The 24,697-nt window shown below is 27.0% G+C and overlaps 2 protein-coding genes across 2 annotated transcripts; both read right to left on the bottom strand.

Moving 5' to 3' along the window:
* Positions 1-5,832: 5,832 nt before the first annotated feature.
* Positions 5,833-6,664, bottom strand: LOC114163379. The gene has a single exon (XM_028047689.1). It carries the CDS (start codon positions 6,532-6,534, stop codon positions 6,157-6,159), a length of 378 nt encoding a protein of 125 aa, XP_027903490.1. The 5' UTR covers positions 6,535-6,664; the 3' UTR covers positions 5,833-6,156.
* An 8,261-nt stretch (positions 6,665-14,925) lies between these two features.
* Positions 14,926-18,728, bottom strand: LOC114185888 (long-chain-alcohol oxidase FAO2). Its single transcript, XM_028073832.1, has 3 exons — positions 18,411-18,728; positions 18,003-18,275; positions 14,926-16,867 (listed from the first exon to the last, which is right to left on the bottom strand). The coding sequence occupies exons 1-3, from the start codon at positions 18,609-18,611 to the stop codon at positions 15,122-15,124; spliced, it is 2,220 nt and encodes a 739-aa protein (XP_027929633.1). The 5' UTR covers positions 18,612-18,728; the 3' UTR covers positions 14,926-15,121.
* Between the last annotated feature and the right edge of the window lie 5,969 nt (positions 18,729-24,697).

Raw genomic sequence — 24,697 nt, 5'->3', positions numbered from 1 at the left:
TTTTTATTATAAAAACTCGAGTTAAAAATTAATAAAAAATTTAATAATATGTCAAACACCAACTAACAAAGTAATATTGAAAAAAAGATAGAAAATAAACAAAAAAATACTTGTTGTAAAACTTAAATTAAAATTTTACAATTTATTAAATACACAAATTAAAAAAAAATTAAATAAGTGTTTTCTTACTCATACCCTTAACCCTCATATTTTCACTTATTATTAAACTTTCTAAATAATTAACGACGACGATAGTTGTCGTAATAATAATAATAATAATAATAATAATAATAATAATAATAATAATAATAATAATAATAATAATAATAATAATAATAATAATAATAATAATAATAATAACATTACTATTTTTAATTATATAACTAAAATTATTAATTTTTTAATAATAATAATTATTATTATTATTAAACCTTAAATACAATTAATAATAATAATATTAAAACTAATAATAATAATAATAAAACTAATAATTATTATTATATTTTATGTTATACTAATTTTAATCACAGGTAAAACTGTAATATAATAATTTTACCTATTAAAATATTATTTTATATATATCACATTTATTAAATTATTCATTATTAAAATATTTGTTTTATATTTATGACATCCATCAAATTACTCATAGACTTCCTTTACTTTTAAATTTTTTCACTTTTACATTTTTATCTCTTAACACAAACAACTCACTTTCATCTCTTTGTCTCCTTAAATCTATATACTCACTTCTCCTCAAATCTATCTTTAGAAACAAATACACCCTTAAATTGAAATGCATTGTATTTGAATTGCTTGTAATTAAATTCCCTTCATTTTTTAAATAACTTGTTTGGATAAAGAAATTAAAATACCTTACATTTCAATTTATTGTTTGGATAAAACAATTGAATTTTTTGTGAGATAAAATTTCATTTTAACAATATTTATTTTAGGTTTCATTATGTTTTGAGTTCATGATAAATTTGGAAACGGGCTCAACGCCTAGGTCGTCGGGTTGGCGGACTAGTTGGGTTCGTTTGAGTTGTCGGGTTAGTCGGGCACGTACGGGTCGTTGGGCCCATATGAGTCATTGGGTCAATCGGGCCCATGTGGGTCGTTGGACCGGTCTGGCATGTACGGTCGTTAGACCTGCCTGACACGTCTGGGTCGTCGAGCCCGCCGACACTTCTAGGTTGTTTGGCCTGCCCGGCCCATGTGGGTCGTTGGGCCTGCCTGATCGATTTGGGTCATTGGGCCCGCCCGATACGTCTTGGTCATTGAGCCCGTTCGACCCGTTTGGGTCATTTTGAGGGTAAGGTTGAGTGAGAAGAAATTCAAATTCCACCAATTTTGAGGGTATATGAATTTTTACTAATTTAGCTAAATGAAATACTTCAAAAAAATGATTATATTTTAAATACTTTTTAATTTCTCCATTCAAACAAAGCATTTCATTACAAAGAAATTTAAATTCTTCAAAAAAAATGAATTACTTCATTAAAATACCTCATCCAAACACACCATTAATGATATCCTCTGAGAGAAGAGAAAATTGTATTAATCTCTCACATAAGTTATATAATTAATCATTGAAGCATCCACATGGGGTTGGATCCGTAATGAGCGATGAGTGTAACTATTATTGACCACTTGATGTTGCTTAAGTGATGAAGTGATATTTGAACAATAGAAAGCTCTCAAGCACCTATTTCTAACGATAAAAAAAAATCACGATGAGAAACAATTGTCAACTATACTTCCAAACATGCAAACATCATTTGCAATGTTTATAATTCTCCAACTAATCTTTTATAACACATACAATTACCAATCACCCTCACAAATATACATACATCCAAATAAATATCAAATCTTCCACCAACAACATCTTTATTTTCGGTAAACAGTGAAAAAAAGTACATAATCTTCCGTAGAGATTTAACCACTTACAAAAACTTTAGGCTTAAATACCTTTTTGGTCCTTATTTTCGTAGTGTTTGTTGCGAATGGTCATCATTTTGACAGAATGTTTAAAATAATCCTCATTTTTACCGAATGTTTAAAATGGTCCTTAGTTTCGCAATTCGTATTTATTTAGTCCTTTTCTGTGATGCCGTTTAAATCATTAACGGAGCATTGTACAGGTGACACAGTTTGTATTATAGTGTGTTACGTGTACTGTACAATGCTCCGTTAATAATTTAAACGATGTCACAGAAAATGATCAGATAAAACACGAATTGCGAAAATGAGGACCATTTTAAACATTCGGTAAAAATGAGAACCATTTTAAACATTCTGTCAAAATGAGAATCATCCGCAACAAACACTACAAAAATAAGGACCAAACAGGTATTTAAGCCAAAACTTTATTATGATTAGCCCACTATGTTAGATGTACTAAAATTTCCACAACAGAAATGAGAATATTTTCCAATGTAATCCCTTTTTAAAAAGCATGTAGATTTAAAAAAAAAACTTCACATCACATGTTTAATATTTTAAAAATATGTATTAATAATTGTTTTCCATTTATAACACTAAATTAAGTAAGCATACATTAGTGGGTAGTATCATAAAATACATTCACCACCCATTCAAACAATATTATCTATGAAGTTTTTAAATGAATATATGTAATATTTTATCTATAAATTATATACATTTTTAATTAATCTCAATTTATTATTTTAAGGTGGTTCACATATCTACTAATAACTCAGATATATATTTGTTAATAAATTAGATATAAACCTTAACTTCTTATGTCTTGATCTATATATCATATTATTAGTGAAGTCATGGTATATCTTTTATTTATGCAAGTACAAAGTGACAGTGATAATACTTTTAGTGAAGTTTTGATTATAATTGACATAAATTCAAGTTGGGATGAAACTATATAAACTAAAGTGCTTACTATTATTTTAGGTTTAATTATTCGGATAGAATGATATTCATTTTGATAGAGGTGTCTCAATTTGGTACGCACTTTTAAATAAGTGTTAATTGTACCTTAATTTTTGAAAAAGTACTTTAATTAGGTCATTTTCAGACGGAGATGACTAATACCGTTAATGGCATGTCACATGTCAGTCTGTGATTTTTTTGTTTTTTTTTTATTTTTAATTTTTTAATAAAACAAAAAAAATGCCACGTGTCAAGTATCTGGTGTGACACATGGCGTTGTCAGTGTCACGTGGTAACGTGTCAGTATCACCACAAATATAATTGTCTTGATCTCAATTTAGTTCTCATATATATTTCAATGTTCAATTTAGTCTCTACTTATGTATCTCTTATTCAATTTTGACCCAATTTTTTTAATAATTAAAATCTATTTTTTATAAAATTAAAACTAATTAAGTATAAATATTTTTACAAAAATTAAGTATTGATATTTAAATTAAAATTCAGTGGTAAAAATCATTTTTTTAAGTTATTTTTAATAAAAAAATATTAGTATAACATTCATACAAATAAAATTTTTGGTTTAAAATTACTGAGAGACAATATTGTTCTATTTTGAAAAAAAAAAACAATAATTAACAAGACATGAGTACTTAATAAAGAATAATTAATAAAGTAATATGTTAAGAATTCATTTTTAATAAAAAATATTGGTATAAAATCTATACAAATAATAAATTTGGTCTGAAATTGGATAGAAACAATATAAATATCAATACTTAATTTTGTAAAAATGTTTATACTTAATTAGTTTTAATCTTATAAAAAATAGATTACAAAAATATTTTAATTATTAAAAAAAATTAGGACAAAAATTGAATCAGATATACAAAAGTAGCGACTAAATTGAATCAAGAAGACATATATGGGAACTCAATTAAAATCAACACAATGACATTGACACGTGACATTGCATTATCACGTGGCACTAACAACGTCACATGTCACAGTAGGAACCTGACACATGACATTTTTTTATTTTTTATTTTACAAAAAAAATTAAAAAAATTAAAAAAATTAAAAAAATTAAAAAAATTAAAAAAATTAAAAAAATTAAAAAAATTAAAAAATTAAAAAATAAAAAAATAAAAAAATAAAAAAAATCAGATAAATTAAACTCAAATCTCATTGTAAGAACATCTTTCAACTTTCATCATGTAAACTCCATTCTTGTGAGTCTATGAGTTTAGTGTATTGACCTACATTCCCAATAATAGGTTATAATAATAATAATAATAATAATAATAATTATTATTATTATTATTATTATTATAAAATGTTTAATATTTTGTTTAGTAGTCTTGTACTACTAAATGAGAAATTACAATAGTACTTTGAAAAAAACTATTTCTTAAAACCAATGAAAAATTAAAATAAAAAAGTGTTTTTTTACACTAATATATTTTTACAACATCCATTTATAGATTTTAATTAAGGACTAACCAACCCTTATATTATAGATAGCCTTTTTTTTTCCCTAAGGTGTATTAAACATAACACATACTAATAACTAAGACTCCAATTAAATTCTGACTTGCATTTTTATATATTGTAAATAAATTTATTAGTCATTAATTATAATTAAAAAATTTAAATCGTTATAATAAATAAACATTGACAATACTATAATGTTGGTGGGTGGATGAAAGTTTTTTAAAAGTATTTATCAATCATATATAACTTATTCAATCGTACATATTTTTTTAATTTATTTTTCTTATTAACCCATGATAGAGGTTAAAAACAAAATTGGGTACATTAAAAAAACGTTACACCTCCCGTCTTGCATATTAAGACTATTTTATATATAATAATAGTAACAAATACAATATTTTAAAATGTTTGTATTGAAATAGTTAAATTCTTTCAATAAACGCATCACTTTCTCTTAAGGTAGAAATTAAAAATTAAGAATTTATTGAAGAAGAGAATATCAGTTTAATTTAAACTTTTTAATGACTGAAATAGTAATCACTATAAATGGAAACGATTATGTATAAAAAAATACAAAATTCAACCAATACTTATTTTCTTTAAAACTTATTAAAATCTTAAGTTAATTATGTAATTATGTGTCATTTTCATCTCTGACCTTTTCTACTAAATAATCATTTTAACACTTATGTAATCAATTTCTTTTCCTTAATTATTTTAATGCGTATTCAGTTCTTTTATTAACAATGTTTCTTAAAATATTATTAAAAAAGTATTTAATTAATGAATTGATTTTAGGAGTTAGAATTTTAATTCACTTGTATACATGACTTTCACTTAGATAAAATAGTTTTTCTTTAAATTTACATTACATTTCACAAGTATTCGTCACTTCTAAATCTACATCTCTTCTAAAATTTACCTTATTTGTTTCTAAGTATTAGCTGTAAAAATAAGCCAGACAACATTTTCAATGAATTTTAAGAATGAAACAAGAAATTTATTCCTACCTTATATTTTTAAATTTTATTTGGTTCTTTATATTTTATATTTTGTGCTTCAAAATAATTCTTTATAATTAAATATTTGTTTTTTGTAAAAATAAGGTACATATATAATTTTTCTAAGAGAATATTCATAAATTAAAAAGAAGAAGAACATTTTAATTTAAATATTAAAGCATTTAATTTTCATACAACACTTTAGTAATATAAATTTAAATAACACACATAAAATAAAATAAGTTATTCTATTCCATCTGCATGATATACATCTGTTGATCCAATGACACGTGGCCAATTTTTGAATCCACTAATTAATTAAACCCATTTATTTACTTTAAGACTCGACTATGCTATGTACTATTTGTATTTATTTGTATTCCACTGGTATTTTTTAATAAATCAATAATGAACACACAAGAAAGAGATAAAACAGCAAAATTAATTTCTTAGAAAAACATCAAAGAGAAAAGAAAAAAGAATGGGGATCCAGGAATTATGAAGGTATCAGAAGTGACATGTGAATGGACTCATCACACATCATCTCCATCATGATGATCTTAGATATAAAAGTGGTTGCATGCATATATGGATGGCCACATGTCATAGGCAAAAACAAAGCTACAACAAGTTCATCTTCCTCACTACTTTTTTCCATTAATGGTAGTTCCTAGGAAGTCTATGTTAACCATTTTTTTTTCCTTTGGCCAGGCCTTATGTATTAATATTAACAAGAAAACATGTCTAATCATAGCTTTAAGAATTGGGCCAATTGGTTTGGGTTTACAATGTCAAAGAGGTGGGCCCCCTCCTTCTTCAACAAGAGGGTTAGCTCGACATACCTCTCGTATTTCTGCTGCTGCGATTCCTCTTGCGGGCTTGGCGATTGGCCCATCTTACGACCCAACAGAGTTCCTTTGCTGAGAAACTCATGGGCCAAGTACCCAGCCATGAGCACGTTGGTTGAGACTGGGTCTGAGCCCGCAAGCTTGGGCAATTTGGTAACTGTGGGTGAGGATATGGGTTTTTGGGAACTGTGACCGTGATGCCTCTCCTTGCGCTTACCGCCACCGTTCAGTGGCAGTGGTGCACGGCGAGAGGGAGGACGCATTGTTTTGGTACTCATTTTTTCTTCTACACTGCACACATCACTATCATCAGACAGAAAAAAAAAAAAGTGAGAAAGGAATCTGAGTGTGGAGTGAAGAAAATGTGAATTGAAGAATAGAGTGGCGATGATAACGAGGAAGAGGTAACGTTGGAACAATGAAGAAGTTATGGAGGGTGGTATTTATATTCACTGACGCAACTAAATGGCCTTGACTACTAACAGAAATTACATTCATGCCAAGCGGTGTGCAAGAGATGACTCATTTTTTTTTCTGCCTTTTATATTTGCACAACTTTCGAGTTATTTTGTCGTTTGTATTTTGTTAACCAGTTCAAGTTTTCTCTCATTAATCATTGAGATAAATAGTTTTACCTTTTATTTATATATATAATTTGAGATAATGATTTGAAACTTTTCTTTTTGACATTGAATTTTGATAGAATTTTATAAATTTAGGAAATTAAAAGATATTAAAATTGAATTGTTTTTATCTTTAATTTATTAAGTTTTAATTTCTATATTTAGATAACATACTTTAGTCACATCAAATACAAAAGTTATTGTATGTATGTTGCATGTCTTTTGAAAAAAAAAAAAATTTGATAATTGATTGACATCTATAAAATTATATTCACCTGATTCAGAAAAGTCTGATAAATATAATATAACAAAAATAAGTATGTTTTTTAGTTTAGTTTAAAATTGAAATTCACTTACATTTTAACTTTTAATAAATTTTGATCATATTTTAATATTAATTTTTTTGGATTTAATAGATATAATTTTATAATAATATTTGAATTAAATGTATTAAAACACCTATATCATAATTGTCATGTAAAAAAATTTAATATAATTAAATTAAGATAATTATATCTATACTTTTTTAATTTTAGGACAAAAATATATAAAAAATAGACAAAAATAATGAATTTAAAGAATAAAAATATATTTAATTTAATAATAAATATTCTTCCCCTAAAGAAATAATTCCAACAATATTAATTAGACAAACAATTTATATAAATTTTAATTTCTTTTACTTATATAAGTTTAAAAATAGTCTGATAAGTTGAGATAAAACAATTCAAATTAATACTAATCAAATTAATTTTTCATAATTATTCAAGAATTTTTTTTAATTTTGGATAAGGAAATTAAAATTTAACATATTTAAAAAATAACATGAATTATATTATGATGAATGTTAGTTGAAAATAACTTAGCTCATATCAATTAAAATTAATATATTTCTTATGTTAACTGCAAAATCGTTTTTAATGTTAATAAAAAATATATAATTTTAGGTACTCAGTTATTTTTATACATTCATATAATTTTAATTTAAAAAATGTTAAAAAAGACATACTTTTATTATAAAATATTTCAATCTTTTATAAAATTCAATTACATTCTAAATATATCTATTTAAACAAGGAAATAAACACTACATGAGTATAGATAAGAAAATCTGTTTCTAAATTATCAAACTTTTAGAAAATTTTATCTAACTTTATTGTTCATCTTCAAATAGACTTCAATTATTATTTTTATCATTTATACTTTTCTTTTCCACAAAATCTTAAATACTTTACATACATTTATTATGATATAAAAACAAAATATAGAAAATACATAACTATTATTTTAAGATAAAAATGCTTTAGAGAAATTAAAGCCAAAGCTTCTTGGTTTTATAAAAATTAAAAAAATTATTTAATTATCTTATTCATACATTTAATTTTCTTATATGACTTTCATTTTCTTAATATTTAATATTACTTTCACATTTTTTTTTCATCAAATCATTTATTATATCCATCAACTTATCCCTGTCTATCTCTTTCTCTCTTACTTCATTAAACCATTCATCTCAAAAGTCAAATGTACATTTAACACTTTTCCTTAACCACCTATTTAGATCATTTAATGAAAATAATTATTTATATTAAAAATAATTAAAAACCTCAACTAAAAGCACACGCAAAGATAGTTTTTTTTTTATCATATAATTTTTTTATTGTGAAAAATAAATAATGTTAACAAAACAAAAAAAATATATAGAGAAAAAACATAACAATTTGTAATCCTTTGTCCCTTACTCTTTCCTTCTTCTTTTTAATCTCTTTCCAGAAATTTCCTTTCATTTATCTTTTTGAGTTTTATTCTCCTTAATTTTATATCTTTTTATCTCTTCTCAAAATGAATGAAAGACCGGATGATATTTTTATTCAAATAGATTTTACTTTTATTTACGTTAAATATTTTGTATTCATTTTTATTATGATTTTATCATGTGGGTCAGTTGAAAAAATAGTTATTGTCACATATTGAATTTTGTTATATGTTGTTTAATTTTAGAAATTGATTTGAAGATAAATTTTATGTAAGAAAATTTATTTATATTTTTTATAAAATTTCAAGATAGATAACCTCAACGTAATGGTAACATAGTCACTGTGTATTGTGAATTTTATGCATAAATTATAATTAATTATAATTGGCGTTGAGAATTTATTTGAATACTTTAATTGTTAGATATAGAGTCTTATATAAGTTTCAATTATGGTTTATATAAATATAATTATTTTTATATTTTTCCTTATGATTGGTTAGAAATTTGATATAGTAAATATATATGCTTTGACTTAAAGGACCATGATTAATTTGAAATAAGTGAAAAAAATGTTATTTTAGTTATATAAAGAACTTATTTGAATTGTTTAAAAATTATGTAACTAAAATGCTTTTATTTATTTTTTAAATTAATTTCATTCTGCTTCATAAGATTGATTATCTGATATTTTTTATTCAAATGAATATCAAATATATTTTTTAAAATAAATATGATCAAACATGTTTTTCATGTAAGGAAAAATTAGTCCAATTTTTTCATGCAAATTGGTCTAAACAAGCTGTGAATAAGACAGTAACAAAGGCATTGCGTAGAGTAGCATGGACAAGTCTTTGTGCAGTTATTAATGTATAAATAATATTTTTTTTGGTGTTTTCTTTAACACTTTATATGGCGATTCAACTGCTTCTAATGGGTACGGTAATATTAAAATTCCAAAAAGTTATAATTATATTAAGCATTAACATATTATATATATATATATATATATATATATATATATATATATATATATATATATATATAAAGTCATGATTGTTTTGAAATCTGAAATTTAGTCACGATTATCTGCTGTATATAAAATATAAACTAAATAATAATCCTTTATACAATAAAAAATAATTATTTTATTATGAACATTATTCATGGAAAAACTGTTTTATGCATATCATACTTAAAACGTGAAGGTGAAGGGAATCTAGTAGTCACGTTCATGTATCTATCTATTTGTCGACTTAGTCAGTAATTTCTCACCGTAAATTAAACATCTGAAAATGTAAAACAATATAAAATAAAAATAATTTTTTTTTATTTTTAATAGATTTTATATTTTTTATTCACATGATAATGATGTGTTTAATTTTTTTTTAAATAGTTTTTTCTAATAAAAAATTTAAAATATTTTATGATATTATTTGATATTGGAGTATACAAGAATACAAAATTTAAAAGAGAAATCCGATTAAAAGTTAAAATATTTCAAATTTTATTTAAGACATAAAAAATTTAAAATTATTCTTAAATTTATATATTCTTACTCTTAAAATGATGTTTTTCTTAATATATTTTTTACTTCGATTTTAATTAAAGCATCATCAAGTGATATTAGTAAAAGTTTTTATTTTAAACTGAAGTTAACCAAAAGTATTTTCCGTTAATATCACTGAATTTATTTAATTATTTGTATGAGCTAATATTACATTTTTTACAAATACTAATACATTTTTTTTCTGGTCCATAAATATAAACAGTATTTTTCATATATGTTATATATATTTTTTACTTTAATTTAATTAGAGTTCTTTTATTGTAAGGTAATTTATTGATATATGCTTATATTTTTTTAACAGTTATCAAGAGGACTATTTTTTTTATTAATGTTGATTAAACTTTATTAATTTACATGTGTAATAGGGGGTTTTTGTTCAATTATTGTTCAGATTAGTTTTTGAAGGATGATGCCAATATTATTTACCTTTTTTTTCTAATGTTAATTAGAAAATTTTTGGTCAACTTTAACTAAGATTAAATTTTACCAATATCAGTTGTGAGAGTTTTTCATCAAACAATTAAAATTTCCACAAAAGTCATTGTTATTAAAATCAATGGAGAAGAATCTTATCATTGTCACTCCAAAAATCTTTACAGACTCTTACAAAAATAACATCAATTAATGCGACAACGAGATGTTTTCAATTAATATTTTAAAAACTAAATACTGTTTGAGATTAAAATAAAAGTTTTATTTGATAATAATTAAAATACTCTGTGAAAAACAGTATGTTAAATTCAATATATTTAAATATGAGAATGAAAATAATTGAAACCTCATTCCTCTTTGTCTAAAAACATTTGTTCATTCCACTTGTGAACCTCGTCATTTTTTCTTTTGCCAACTCGTTACCCTACGTCAAATAATTAGGGTACAAGGTTCGTGTTGAGACCATAGATGCGTGTTGTCAATATGACACTATTGTGGTTGTTGTGCTTGTGACTGAAGACACTGGTGCATAGGATGAAGAGAATAAGAGAGAAAAAAAAAACTGGGGGAAGAGGAAAAATAGAGAAATGGGAATTGATGGTAAATAAGAAAAGGAAAGTCAAAAAAGAGAGAAAAATTTGTCAACGTAAAAATAAATAAATTCATTTTTTATATACAATGGTTAGAAATCAAGTATGAATTGAAATTCTTGTATTGAATATAAAAAAAAAAATTGAGTGTTACATTAGAAAAATAAAATTCATAATTTTATGAAGTTTTATTATGTTGAAAATAGTGTTATGTACATAGGGTATCGAGAGAACAAATAATTCAAAATAATGAGTATTATTATGGAGTTAAGAGCTTGTAAAAAGGTGTTTCGTACAATCGATTAAGTCGATTCTTGTAAAAAGAATGAGAACCAAAAGATCACAAGACATAATATTTGAAAGGAATTGTGTTAGTGAAGAATGTTATAAAAAAACATATAACTCTTTAAAAATTGACTATTTATCCTATATGTTAGGTGATTGAAATAGATAAAAGCTAACTATTCATGCCATTTTAGAATATGGATCGAAGAAGAGAAGAAACGATATAACTAATATTGACCAAGAAATGATAATCAAAGCAAATAGTCGAAACAAATCTAAAAGAAGAACAAAGTAACAACCACTATAACACATTATGGATATTATCTACTTGAGACATGTGACATTTAACTGGTCATCTTAAAAAACTTTTCTAGGACAATTAATGGATGGTTTGAGAAAGAAAAGCTAAAAGGTCTTAAAAACGACAAAATTAATAAAAGTAGAAATAATAAAACTAATAAAAGTAGAAACAATATTGACAATTTCTTTTTATCGGTTCTCATTTTCAAATGTTTTTTAGGTTACAATACTAATTTAGTCTTTATTTTTGTTCAGTTTTATCAATTCAGTCATAATATATTTTTTGTTTAATTTTTTTAGGTTAAAATACTAATTTTAGTCAATTTTGTTCAAGCTAGTCTTTTTCAAATGCCATTTAAATAATTTACAAATAATGAACAATATACGTCACATGTCAATTCATTTTTTTTAGATTTTTTCAAATTTTTTTAATTTTTAATTTTTTGTTATATTTTTATTTTTTTGTTAAATTAAAATGAGCAATGCAGTGTGTTAAGCCAGCATCATGTGACATAATAGTAACATGTCACGTATAAAGGCTAATGTCACATGTAAATGTTCGTATTAGTGTTAGTGTCTTATATTAAATTCAGTCACAATTTTTTTAAAAATGAACAACTTAAAGGACAAAATTGCTCCATTTTTTTAAAATTGGATCAGAATGAAACAAAAATAACGAATATATAGGAATTAAATGGATGAGGTTAAGTAGAAGACACTGGCATATGACACTAACCTAAAACGTATAAGACCCTAGAAAATGGTGTTTTAAAAGTGATAGTGGCTTAAAAATAGTGAGACTCAATTATTTTAATATTAAAAGATTTTAGTATAAATAGAATCGTTATAAACGAGTTTCATTATTTTAAAACACACAATCTCTCTAGAAACCACTTTTCTAGAGTTCTTTGACTTCTCTCTAGAGGTTATGTCTCTCTGGTCGTCTGATTGAAGAACCGAGATTGTAGGATTGATCCTCTTGACGAGCTCTTCAAATTGGACCGATCAATTTCTCCGTTCGTGTAAGTTGAGTTTCTGTTCTCTTTTTAGTCTTTTTCTATTTTTTGTTGCATGCGAGCTCTCTTCCGCTTGCATGTGGCGTTTTAATCATTAGTATGAGTATTTATTGATAAGTGATCATAATGGTAGATCCTGATCGTTCTTGTGATGTTTCTATGTGTAGATAGAGCATCATGTGGAGTTAGATGTGTTTTGGTGTTCTTTGAGCGGTTTGGGTATGTAGAGTTTCTTTTTCAGGTAAGGGAAACTGATAATTGAATTTAATTAGAGTATACAATGAATGTAATTGTGTGTAATTAGAATTGATTGTTTGAAGTGTGATTGAATGTGAATTGTTTGATGTTTGGTATAAGTGAAATTGTGATTGCATTGTGTGAATTGAGGTTGAATTGGAAAATGAACACTTGAATCATGGCTCTAATTGGTATCATCTCACTTTGCTTGAAAACCATTTTGAAAACTATACAACATTGCCATGGAAGTGCCAATTTGGGTCATGAAATCAGTGAAACATCTCCCAACGAAAAACAGAATATGTGTTGTTTTCTGGTGCAAGGCTGAGTCTCAAAATTCAAGGCTGAGCCATGAAAAATGTGAGAGGATCAGCGCTGAGCGCCAGCCCAGCGGTGCCTAACGTTGAAAAATGTGAGAAGAATGAGGTTGAGCGCCAGCCGAGCGGTGGTCCAGCGTTGGGACCCTTGTAGGTCTGGAATGAAATTTTAATGCTGAGGCTGAGCGTTGGAATATGAGGCTGAACACTGAGCTGCCAGATTTCATGTGTGTTGTTTTGATGTGTTTCATTGCATTAACTGATCTGAAATGGATTATTTTGACTGTCTTGGTATGCTTTGAGTGAGATTGGGTGAATATGGATCTGTTGTATGTGAATTATGGAGGAATTTCGTGGAGAAATTCTAAGTGTGGATGAGGTGGGGCATGCAAAGACATAAGGACTCAATTTTGGTTGGTATCCTGACGCTCCAATAACCATTAAGGCTCATATAGAGTATAATGAGTTATGTCGTGAGGAGTAGCAAGAGGTCTTAGCCACTGGACTCGATCAAGTCTTTGGCGCGAAGGAGACTTACCTGGTGTGATGATTGGGTGATAACCCCTTGAGGTCAAACTCTGCAGAGTTTGGGAATCATACACGGTGCAAGCCACCAAAAGGTCCGATGTTAATTGCATATATCCGGATAATTGAGTCTAGAGTTGAATGACGTGTGCGTATTGGAATGTTCCTATGTGAAGTTGTGATAATTGATTGTTATTATGCTCTTTCTCTAATGTAACTTTCTTTAAATCATTATTAGCTTACCCTTGCTTTATGTGTTTCTGTCTCGTGTTGTATGTTTTTCTTTTGCGATGATTACATTTTCGGTGGGAACAGATGTGGTTGCAGTGTCAAGGGCACTTCTGGAGGATGAGGATCCATCATTTTAGGTTGTGGAGGAGCTTTCCAGTGGGAGCTTTAGCAGGTGTCAGTTTACTAGTTTAGTTTAAGTGTATAATTGATATATTTTTATAGTCATATCTTTTGTAAGATTGTATTAATATACTGGATCATCTGATTTGGAACTATGATAAAACTTCCTATTTTTATTAGTTTCAAGTTGCTAAAATTGAGATGTTACAAAACATCACATTACTAATACTACATGACACGATATTGGTTTGACATTTATTTTTTTTTTTTAAATTAAGAAAATTATAAAAAAATTAAAAAAATTAAGAAAATCATGAATTGATATGTGACTTGACATATATTGTTACATGTCTATTAATTATTTAAATGAAATTAATAAAATGACTAAATTGAATGAAATTGACGAAAATTGAAATTTTTTTGAGAAAAAAAAATTAAATTGACAAAACTAAATAAAAATAAAAACTAAATTAGTATTTTATCTTCTTTTTTATTTAAGTGTTATTTATGATAACATTAATTATTTTTTCATTGTTTATGCACTTAATCTTCTCTTCTTCATATTTAATTAATTAAATTATATATGTATTTATCATAGTGGAAAAATAAAAAATAAAATAGTAAAATCAAGAAAAAGCAATAACCTTAAACAGTGATAGTACATAATTGATTAAAACACAGATTAAAATTTGAATATAAAGTCCTCAAGAGCATGCGTTGACACTGTTACATACAAATTCATTAACTACAAGTAACAATGCCGGTGTAGCCGGAATAAATTATGCATTGAAATAATACAACTTAACTAAAAGCTTGCACGGGAATTATACAATTTGACTAAAAATCATGCAATGAAATAATACAAGTTAAGTATTTATGATTTGTTTGCCTTTGCTAAGTGACTCTGCAATCTTGGTGGCAATACAGTATACTGTAGACTGAATGGTTACCATGGGGTTGACACCAACTGCACTGGGCAAAACACTCCCATCACACACATACAACCCTTTTGCTTCCCAACTCTCACCATTTTCATCAACTGCACCTTCTTCTTCAGTAGCACCCATTCTACAACTTGTCATCTGATGTGCAGATGTAAGCACTGCCCAGAGTTCATTCCTGGACCTTGGACCCCCAACTATTGTCACACTGTCAACAAATTCCTCTAAATCTTCCTCCTTCATTCCCCTACATTTCAGTCTTTGGCCATCACTCCTGAATGTGCCAACTTCCACAGCACCTGCTGCAACCAAAATCCTCAAGGCCTTCCTCAGTCCAATTCTAAGGTTTTCTTTGTCCACCTGGTCAAGTCTGTAAGTTATTCTCCCTTCAGATTTAACTTCTCCTGATCCATGGTCTCTAATCAAGGTAAAAATGTTAGCAGTTCTTGCATACTTTTCCATCCTGTCTTTCATGTCATGTGCTGAAAGCCAGGGAGCCAATGCTGAAAACGATCCTGGTCCTAGCGAAGGTGTTTCTATGATGAATCTTGGGGTGGAATCTTCTGCAAATACCTTGTGGATTGAAGTTATGATCCCACCCTCATAGTTATTGCCACTGAAGTTTGTCATGTCTTCTGGGAAGTATCCCCATGCAAATTGAACTGGGTGGAGATGGAGATTCCTTCCAATGTTTGGATTTTTCAGTCCACTAGAAATCATTAGAGGAGGAGTGGACAGAGAGCCACATGCTGAAATAGTTACCTTGGATTCTATTAGGAGTTTCTTTGTCACCTTACTCCTCCAAGTTGCTGCTGCAATAACCCCTGAACATTTCTTTTTCTTCATTCCACCATTTTCATCTTCAAGTATGAATCTCTCTGCTTTACATCCCGAGAGGATCACTGCACCATTTCCTACAGCATCAACCAACCAAGTAGAGTCAGTGCCCTTCTTATCTCCTGTCCTACAACCATAACAACATGAACCGCAATAATGATCTGCTGAGGAATTTGTAGCCACTGGTTCTACTTTCAAGCCCATTTTCTCACATCCTTGTATGAGAATTTGATTCTGAAAGCCTTGTTTCTTGCACTTCTCTGTCACACCAATCCTTCTGCATACCGTGTCCATGGCAGATTGATAATCAGAGCTTGCAAAAAGTGGAATTTTATTTTTCTTCGACCATTCCCTCAGAACAGAATCAGGTGTTCTGATGCATGCAGACCAGTTTACAGCAGAGCCACCACCCACAGTTGAGCCAGCTAGGATCATCATCTTCCCATCAAGACTTGGCAGAATTCCACCTGATTCGTATAGCTCGTTCATGGATGGTCCTTCCAGGGAAGAATAATCATGGGAAACAAAATACTCTCCTTTCTCTAGGACGATTACTTTCTGACCAGAGTTTGCAAGAACTGCAGCTGCAACTCCACCACCACAACCAGACCCCACAATGACAACATCACATTTTACCTTGTATAGGTTCTGCAGTTTATCTTCAGTAACTTCAAGGCCTTTTTCACTGAGGGATTGCATCAAAGTAGAATCAGTTTCATACATAGTCTCTATTAATCCCTTTTGCAGAGGCCTCTTCTTCTGTACCAACTTTTCCTTGGTGTCCACCTTGTATCCAATTGCTTCCCATGCGGGATTATGTCCATTTTCATCAGCCTGCATTGTTTGGGGAAACATATAAAAAGGCAAAAAATATATAAACATTAAACAAGTAAATAATTTGTGAGGGAGATACATGAGAAATTCAATATACATGTTTCACATCATGACATGCTAAACGAGAATTTAGAATCAGATTGATCATTGGATTAATGAAAATATTAATTAGCACTGCACTAATCCAGTTGTTTTCCAACCAGTAAAGTGATCCTCAGTCCATTTTAAAACAACAGCCTTTAAAGATCGTGACACATTTATTAAGAAATATTTAATTACTACAATTTAGATAATTTTTTTTCCAACTTTTATTAAACTGTTTTTTGTGTTTCTCTTCAATATAAATGATACTGTATTGATTTCTCTCAATTATATACAACGGTATTGTTGGAAAAAAATATTTTGGAATACATATGAAAAGCTAAAAAGACTATTATTCTGAAATGGGACAGGTGTTCATTAATAATCACATTATCTAATATTCCATTTGTTCTTTTTAATTGTCAATTTTTTTTATCTGTATTTTTTTTTTAAATTTCAAGATAATACAACCTTTTGTTTTTTAAAATATACCCTTAATTTAATTAATATGATGGGAGAAAAATTAGTTATCATAATCTAGAGAGATAAAAAATATAACAAATGTATATTGAAGTAAAAAATTGAAAAGGACAAAATAGATAATTCACTTTGAAAAAAATAAAGAATAAAATATTTTCCTCACTAAGAATAAGAAATCCTTAAATATTTATCAAGAAACGTGTTGGTTAATCAAATATCCATATTTTAGTGGTAACTTTTGGAAATAACTCATCTATTCAAGTCATTTGTCAAACCTCTTAACATATATCATTATCTCATATACTAAAGTCATGAGTCAAACTTCTGAAAATATCTGTCTGTTTTTGAAGTATACAGAGATGGTTTTTCAAGTAACTACGAAATCCTTTTTAACTCAAACATGATAATCTCAATCGGACAACTATGATCATTAAATGTGAATGACAACTTGATGCAGAAATAGCACATGTACATACAGCGATGCTTGATAATAATGACGAAAAATCGTGATCTGCAATTCAAATCTTCAACCAACACTGAATTCAATGTTATTAGAACAAGTCAGAAAGCTTACCCTCGAGAAGAAAGTGTAGAAGAAAGTAAGTTTGATGAGCAAAAACACTATCCGAAGGGGCACCCAACGCTTCTCCCTGCACCAGTTCCTGAGAATCTGTTCTCTCTTGTCGAAGGAGATCTCAGAGAAGCAGTGGATGAAAGGCCACTTCCAGTCCAAACAAAGTCTTCCACAGATCAACAGTGTCCCCAATCTGAAGGACAGTATCCAAAGAACCCAATTCACCAGCGACAATGCTTCTGGCACAACCCTCTTCCGCATAAGCTCCGCAGCCTGATTTTCATCCAGAGAAGAAGTGAATGAATTGGAAGCAGCGTGTATGAGTTGAGTTTCTTAACCAGAAAGAACGGATAAAACTCAATTATGCATCATAGAATACAATATAGAAGTAAGTGTTTGAAAAATTACCTCTTCAGGGAAAGGGACATGAGAAACAGAGGGTGAGAGAGGTTGTTGGTGTTGTGAAGTTTCCTCCGATGGTGCGAAAGGAAAGAGGGTGTGACAAATAGAAGCCATGACATGCATCTGAGAAGTGGATAACCCATGGCTGTAACCTTTCTCTCTTCTACCTCCTCTCAGTAATGGGTGACAATTCACACTCCCCTCCATTCTCTCTCTTTTCTTTCTCTGTTAAGTATTTATGTTGCACAAGTTGTTACAAAATGTGTTTTTTTATATATAGACACCAGAAGAAGGGGAAAGAAAAGAAATTGGGCCAACATATATCTTTGGCCCAGTTTCCGTTTGGTGATTGTGTTTCGTTGATATATGATGGCAGGAAGAATTTGGATTTTCCAACCTTTAGAATGTATTAGTTGATATTATTTTTTATGTTTTAAAATATTTTAATTTACTTTTATATATTTTAAAAATTGAACTGAGAAATAATATAAAAAAATTGAACAGATTAAAATCTGAAGTGGAGTTGCAGTTGAAGACAAAAGAGCAAGGATGTATTTGATTCAACGTTAAATATGATTCCAATGCAGAAGAATTAGTTGTGTTTTTTAATGTGAATTTTTTACTTTCTAATTGATTTTAGAAATTAAATACGTACTGATTTTGTATTAAAAAATCAATTTATATCAAAATTTTACATCAATTTAACCGATCACGCAAAATTGTGATTTGTTAAGAAATTGATGAAAAAGAGAATCTTTGGAGCATTGTAGTGTGTGTTTGAGTTGACGGGGTATGGATTGCATGGAGGCCAGATATGGGAGAATGCGTAAATGAATGAAATTCAATTTAAGGAAGATGGTGATATGTCTCACGCACATCTTCCATAGGAGTTTTTTACAAAATTCATTTATGGATAACAAATTTTTTATTTTAGTGTAAAAATCACTTGTTTACTATTTATGGTATTTGTTTAAATTTTCTCTCAACCACTCTTTAGATTCATTTTGGGTAAAAGATTATTTCCTTAAAGCTTACTATTATTTCAACTATAGTGAATTTTATATTATATTACATTCAGAAATGATAAAAACTAACTTCTTCCATATTATTTGTTGTGACATATATCGTGGTTAGACAAAATTGGATTTTTTTTATTCAGTTTATTAGTTACATGAGTTGCGTATATATAATTTTGTTACAGTTATTTTTAAAAATATATTTAATTTTATAAATATTTTTACATTTTATATTGATTAAATAATATTTTAATTTAAAATATAATTAAATATATTTTTGATTCTCAAACTATTATAAAATACCGTGTTTTCCTCTTCAAATTAAATTAGGATGTATTTAGTTTTTTTATTTTATGAAAGTTATAGAAAATATCATTCCTAACAAATAATATGAGAGTGTTTCGCATGTCTAAAATAAAATTTATAATAAACTATAATATAACTATAATAGAAAATGTATTACATAAAGTACATAGAGAAAATATACTTTTTCATTAGGTTTAGATAAAAAAACAATTTTTTTATAATAATTTAAGGATGAAATATATATTTAATTTTTTTATAAATTAAAAAAAACACTATTTTCATATGTACATATCTTTCAATTAATAAATTAGACTGATTGAAAAGTCAATTACCCAACTCATTAGGTTGGTCAATCGGTTGACGGGTCAACCGACCGATTAACAAGACCAACTTATTACATAATAAAGTTCGGATTAATACTTAGTCAATAACTAAAAATCAACCAATTAAGATATAATTAGATTTTGATTAAGTCAACAAAAATGGTAACACCAACTAAAAATAAAAATCTAAGAATGATTGTTCACATACATGCATTAGTGCATTTAATATACCCTTCTTATTTGGCTACCTCCTACAAACGATCTGAAAATTAATAGTATTGGTCCATATCAAAATAATAATTAATAGTTAAAACTTAAGTTATATGTGATTAATGATTTAAATTGTCATATTATTCTAAATTTATATCTTTTAAATAATATAATAAAAAAAATTAAATTATTTTTATTTTAGTTCTTAATTTAAAATAAAAAATAAATATCGATAAGCTAGTCCACATGTAGGTGGGTGAGAAAGGCAAAAATAAATTAAAGTACGTACTAAAATTATGATGTAGTGCCATCAAATCATTCATAATTTCACATGTAAATCCAACTGCTTTATTATTCATTATAATATTATTATAGATTCAACAACTAATTCATTTTTTTGGTACAGTAAAAAAAAAATTGTTAGTTTTATTTTAACTCTTTTAATATATATATATATATATATATATATATATATTTTTAAAAAAAATACTAAATTACATTAAAAAATAAAAAATGAGAGTGAAAAAAATGAAAATAATAATATAATTTTCCTTAAAAATAATCTTTACGATCATAACAGCAACCAAATGTGGTACATATATGCATCGTTTTTCTAACATGTCATTTCAAACCAAATGTGATACATGTATCGTTTTTCTAACATCTCATTCCAAATAAAATGTGACGCATGCATACTTTTTTAACATATAATTCAAAATAAATCGAGTCATAAAACACGTAACCACCTATCTTTCTAACAGATATTAATTAATAAGTATTTAATATAACAAGATTATCAGTAGCTTTAGTAATGAAGGTAGACTGATTTACATTCAAATTAAGATTTTCTCTCAAAATACATTGAAAATAAAGTTATAAGTATATAACTATGGACTTAATATATTTTTTAAAAAAGATAAAATTATGATCCTATACTAATTCTTTAGTAAAACTACAATTCTCATGAGTTCTTATCTATGCTTTTATATATATATCATAAGAAAAGAAACAAGAGACACATAAATAGAAGAGATAATTTAATTTTCACAAGAATAATTAAAGATGTCACACATAAATAGAAGAGACACATAAGTAGAAAGAGATTATATATTTTCACAAAATTTGTCAAACTAAAACTTTGAAATAGAATAAAATTAGTTTACTAAGGTTCATGCATTGTATTACAAAGACAACATCTAGACTTTTGCTTGTTTTCAAGAGACTAGTATATTGAATGAGTTCATGAGACTCAACACTTGTAATACTACTTTCATCTCTTTCTTCTTTACATATTTTTATCACATGTAATTTATATATTTCATCGAATATCGACATGATTAACTTCACTAGCTCATTGAGTATGATCCTATTTCATATGATATATATGTTAAGTGAAATTTCTTCCGATTCTCACTACCTAATTATCTTTTATGAGTTAGATATTAGTAAAATTAGGATAATCTCACGTAACAAGTTCAGTTCAATATAGTTGGAATCACTCTGGAGTTAGCATTTTTCGGTGGAAATAAATAATTTAACAACTATATCACACTAAAGTTTTCACAAATGAACCTATATCACTGAACAGTCCCAATACAAATCATAAATATAAGTTGCGGTATGCAAAGATAATTATTTAGTACTATATAAACCAATTATAGTACAAAAGAAATTTCTCATATCGCCAATATCACAAAGTCAGGGTTTCACTGTCTCACCACCGGTGCCCGACGATAGCTAGGTGTTGTCCAACAGTGAAGTCCCTAGAACATCCTCTTTGCCAAAATTTCATGATGAAGGCGTTCAACAATAGTTACTTGTCATCCAGCGACGATGAAGCAGAAATTGAGATTTAGTGCAATAGATATAGTAGCTAATTGTTTTAGTCTATAAAATTAATTGTTATTTCATAGGATTGATTGATTATTTATATTTAACAAATGATTTCGTATGCAAATTTATACCCTTCAATTAAATATTTCAATTTAACATGCAATATTTTACAAAAATAATAATAAAACAAAATATTATTTTGAAAATACATTAATTTTAAAAATTTAAATACAACATTTTAACTGAGTAAAAACAATTTTTCAGAATTATACATTTTTTTTTTATAAAAAACGTAAAATACTTTTTTAAAAAAAGTTGTTAAACATTTATAATAAAAAATTATCAAAATACATATAGTTCATGATTGTTGTATTTATAATTTTAATTTTGTTCATATTTACAAACAAAATACAACAATGTTAATTGTGATGGATTGATATTGTGGGTTTAGGAGAAGAAGGTCGAATTGAAGATTGTTGAAGAGAAATGAAGAGTTAGGTTAAAGTCATACTTGAAGAAGAAGAAGACAGACTCATGGTTACGTAAATGTGGGTGTGTTTGAGTCACTTCATAAGGCAAAATGAAAATCAGTTTGTTGGTGTTTTGTCGTGGAGTGGAGTGTTACAAATTAATTTTTGTGGGTCATCAAGAGGGTCCTAGTTAAAATTATGTCCTACATATTTTATGTTGTATACACCTTTTCCATTTTTAAATATTTAATGTTACGTACTTTTCTCTGATTTTCAATTAATTGTTAACTTAAAATTAATATAATGTATTTAATTAATTTTTAATATATGATAAATAATTGATTCAAGATAATAAGTATTAGTATATCTAGGAGTAGTGTAAAATGACATAGTGCTTGGTTAGAAGGGAAATAACGGAAAAGTTGTGAGTTCCATTTAGTTAGAAAAGTAAAATTGATTTTGATAGATTAAAAAGAGAGGGTAAGAGAAATTATGCGTTCCAACTCTATTCACTAAATAACTTATATTTATTGATAAAAAATAAATTAATATATTTTTTGTTTAATATAATAAAAAGTAAATTACATTTTTAATATATAAATTTTAATTCTATTAATTTGATTTCAACTTTACTAATAGTTAAAATAATTAAATATATATTAAATGTCTAATAATATTTATGTATTTTGGTTTTGCAAACTTTAATGTAAATAAAAAACTTTAACTTTTTATATTTTAAAATTATTAATAATTTGTTCAATATTAATTATGTATTAATATTAATTTTTGTATAGTAAATAATTTGACAATTATTTCAGAATATGTACATCTTTAATTATCTTAATTATTAATGAAGTTTAAAAAAAATTAATAAAATTAAAATTTATGTACTTTATATTTTTTTATTATATTGAAAAAATATCAATATTTATCATATTAAATAAATGTTTATCCTTTAATTTATTAATTTTAAAAAATTTAAATTATTTATATCATGAATTTAAAATAATAAATCTGTGGGATACGATGTGACATCCCATTTATGTTCGTTAGAAGTTGTTTTTGAAAACTTTGATTGGAGTTTTTGGTATTGATGTGAAAAGGTGGCCTTTTTGTAGCCTCGACAGTTTACAACAGTTCACAACTATGCATACTATATAATATTATATTTAAATACAAAAATGTAGATGGAAATATGTAATAATAATATAAATTAAATTATTAATTTTTAAAATTAAATTTAATCTGAGTTATGGGTTAAATTGGTACTGATTTTTATGTTTTAAAAACTGATCAATACATAAAAGAGGAGTACCAATTTGAATTATAATTTGAATTATGAAACATGTTATGATCACTTAAAAACCACAAAATTTATATGTAGTTTTCTGGTAAGATGTTGAGCGGCAATCTTTACTGTTGGGCACCACATTTTTGTGAATTGATCAGTGCTTAACAACATATAGGTGGCACTGAGTGTCAGTGTTCACTATAAGTCTGGAAATGATATGACTTTACCAGTTTTTGCGAGACAAATGATGTTGAGTGCTCATCTGAGCGTCAGATGTCCTGTTTTGTTTGTTTCTATTGTTTGATTATTTTGTTTTCTATGATTGTTTTGTAATTGTGAAGTAAAATATATGTTTGGTTTATATTATGAAATAAAGATATGTGGTGAACTGTTGTAATGTGTTTCCTAGGTAGGAAATCTCATTGATGATGTGTGTTCACTAGGGTGTGCCTTGAGGTTAGGACTGTTCCATTTTGTGAGGTTATCCTGAACTATACTAGTCATTCATACTCATGTAGAGAAAAATGGTTAGGTAGTGATAATAGCAGGAGGTTCTGTCCAAAAGGGTGGTTCCATTATTCTTATGACTGTAATAAAGATTAACCTTGTGTGTGGTAGTTCGACAGAACAACTTTGTAAAGTAGTTTACATTACCACAAGTGCTCGATTTCACATGTTTGACTCAAGTGCACGTATTTAGATCATATCGAGTTTATAGGAGTTTGGTTGATAATATGATATGTTGAGTGATTATGTTTTATATTTTGCATGAAGTTTATATATGTGTGAAATGTTTAGAAACATATTTGTATCATTTATTCAGCTAGTTTATTCTGTCTGTTTT

This window comes from Vigna unguiculata, chromosome 1 (genome assembly GCF_004118075.2).
Source record: "Vigna unguiculata cultivar IT97K-499-35 chromosome 1, ASM411807v1, whole genome shotgun sequence".
NCBI lineage: Eukaryota > Viridiplantae > Streptophyta > Magnoliopsida > Fabales > Fabaceae > Vigna > Vigna unguiculata.
This window is presented reverse-complemented; position numbering and strand designations above follow the sequence as displayed.